This window comes from Solanum verrucosum, unplaced genomic scaffold, assembly GCF_900185275.1.
Source record: "Solanum verrucosum unplaced genomic scaffold, falcon-dt-bn FXZP01000012.1, whole genome shotgun sequence".
NCBI classification, from domain to species: domain Eukaryota; kingdom Viridiplantae; phylum Streptophyta; class Magnoliopsida; order Solanales; family Solanaceae; genus Solanum; species Solanum verrucosum.
This window is the reverse complement of record NW_026020063.1, coordinates 1,684,994-1,687,471: the sequence shown is the minus strand read 5'-3', so window position 1 is coordinate 1,687,471 and position 2,478 is coordinate 1,684,994. Positions and strand designations below refer to the sequence as shown.

The 2,478-nt window shown below is 31.2% G+C and overlaps 1 protein-coding gene across 1 annotated transcript; it reads left to right on the top strand.

Moving 5' to 3' along the window:
• The first annotated feature begins 406 nt into the window (after positions 1-406).
• LOC125823440 (agamous-like MADS-box protein AGL92) lies at positions 407-1,110 on the top strand. The gene is given in 2 exon segments (XM_049502823.1): positions 407-707; positions 710-1,110. Coding segments are annotated over 2 exon segments (702 nt in total).
• Positions 1,111-2,478: the final 1,368 nt, after the last annotated feature.

Sequence of the window (2,478 nt, the reverse complement as noted above, 5' to 3'; positions counted from 1 at the left end):
ATGCACCACTAAAACATATAAAAAAATATTTTTGAAATATGACCCAAAAATATTTTTTAAGAATATATTAACATATTTTGTAGAACATATTTTTTATAGAGAAAATTTTCTACCAAATGTTATCATGCAACAAGTTAATCATTTGAATTTTCTAACTCTAAAAATAATCATGGAATATGAATTTTAAAATTTTAAAATTTTTAAAGAAAAATATAACAATTTTCTTAGAATCAGATTATGATAATTAGTTAATTTAATATTTTAACTAAAACGTCTCAATAAATTGAATTTTTTTTGATGGGCTCTAGTAACAATTCATGTTTGACATCTATAAAAGCCACACACCTTTACACACTTTATGTATTCTACTCCTAGAGAGAGTGATTTTTATATTTGAGTATCAAATATGGATAGAAAAAGGCTTAGAAATACTAGGCACCGTAGTGAAAATGTAAGGAACTCCCTTCTCGATAAAAGAGCAACAAGCTTATTTAAGAAAGCAAAAGAATTTTCTATTTTATGTGATGTAGATGTTGCTATAATTATTTTTAGCACAGGAGAAATCCAACCCATTGTTTGGAAATCTACAAATTTGGCTAAGGAGGTATTAGTGAGGTATTCAAAGTTTCCTGAGGAGGAAAGAATTAAAAAGTTAATGAAACATGAAACATATCTTTCAAACAAAGTGAAAGAGAAACAAGAAAAAATTAGAAAAAAATGAATGAGGAGAAGGAAATGGAAATCCTCTTCAATCAACTTGTAATGGGAAAGAGTATCGTTGAACTTACTGCTAGAGAAATTCAAGGTCTATTAAAGTTTTCAAATACTTATAAGATAGCTAAACTTCATGGGATAAAGGAAAAAGTCAATCAACAACCTCAGTCTTCTCAACCTCAAAATTCTCCCTCAAACTTCAAGATCACAAACGAAAATGTTACACAATTACCAAATTCAATGAATGATTTAATCAATGACATGTGGTTTGTTGAGACTATGGCTAATAATGACAATTCTTTTGGCTTAGGGAATGGAAACAATATCGAGTTTGCACCAACTAAAGACGATGACATCAGTGGTGGAGATAATGGACATTCCAAGGACCTCGATTGATAGTGTAATGCTTATGTTGTTCTATCATTATTTTTGTGGTGTTTTCTTAAGAGTTTTTTGTTGTTTTATTTCATTTTCAAATCCATTTTGTGATTTTGTATTTTTATTTCAGTTATTTATGAAGGTTCTATTTTTGTTGGAAAAGTGAATATATTCGTTTAGCAATTTGTTTATATTTGATACTGAACGTATTTCATGTGTATGCTTAAGTCTTAATGTAGAATCTAGCTATTTGAAAGAACTAGAAAGACCTAGAATTGGTAATAGTCATTTTAGGAAAGAATGAAAAATCTGGAAAATTGGCAAGTTAAGTTAAGTTTGAGTTTTTGGGTCAACTTCAAATGACCATAATTCCTAGATCAAGATGATTTAAGTGTGCTTCCAAATACCGTAGGAAATATCTTGAAATTATCTTTCCAAAGCCGCCAAGTTTGTGCGATTCCAAGTTTGTATGAGTGAGATATGCCCATTCGAAGTTGGGTTGTTCAAATAAGGAAAGTCTAATCCAGATTTTGGAAGGGTAGTTTGGTCTTTTCCTTACCCAATTATTTTATTTCATTTTTAGGAGTTTAATTGGGGTTTAATCAGAATTATATCAGTTTAAACAATTGGAAATTCATGCTAGGGCTTGGAGAAAAGAGAAAAGAGGAGAAAGGAGAAGAAAAGTCAAGATTCATCAAGATCATGCAATTTTGGTTGTGGATTTCGCCAAAGATTCAATCCTACGAGGTATGTGAGACTTTCATAACATTGGGTTCGTTCTCCCACGCTCCAATCATGTTTGTTTCAGTGAAATTCATTTCTAGAAAGTTGATAGTATGATGTTCTTGAAGTTTGCTTTAGTTCTTGAGATTTGATGGGATTGTGGAGTTCTTGCTGGAATCATGTTGATTTAAGAGTTGTTTTGAGTTAGATTCTTGTGTATATATAATGGGTATTTTAATCTATAGAGGGATTGAGAAGAGGAATCGGATTTAGGCGAATTGGGGTGAGAAAACGAAGAAGGAAAAAGTCGAGCAGGTCCAGTGCACAAAAATCACCTCCGCATCGCGGAGTAGACACAGACTCCTCTGTTTCAAAAATAAATTTTGCGATAAAAATGTAAATGCATCTCCGCATCGCAGACTTGTTTCCAGACAGTGGTTTCTTGATCGTTTCTTATGTTTAACTATCTAAAAACATTCCTAAACACCATGAGATCTTTCCTATCACAAATCACAATCCTTGAATTCATAAATTCAATTCAAGGAAAGTTAAGAGTTAAGTCAAGAGAAGTTCATAGAGGTTTTCAAAAGTCTTTTACAAACCTTTTAACTTTGTTTTAAGACTTAAGTTTTGAGTTGAGTAAAGAGTAAGAGTAGAGTTCAT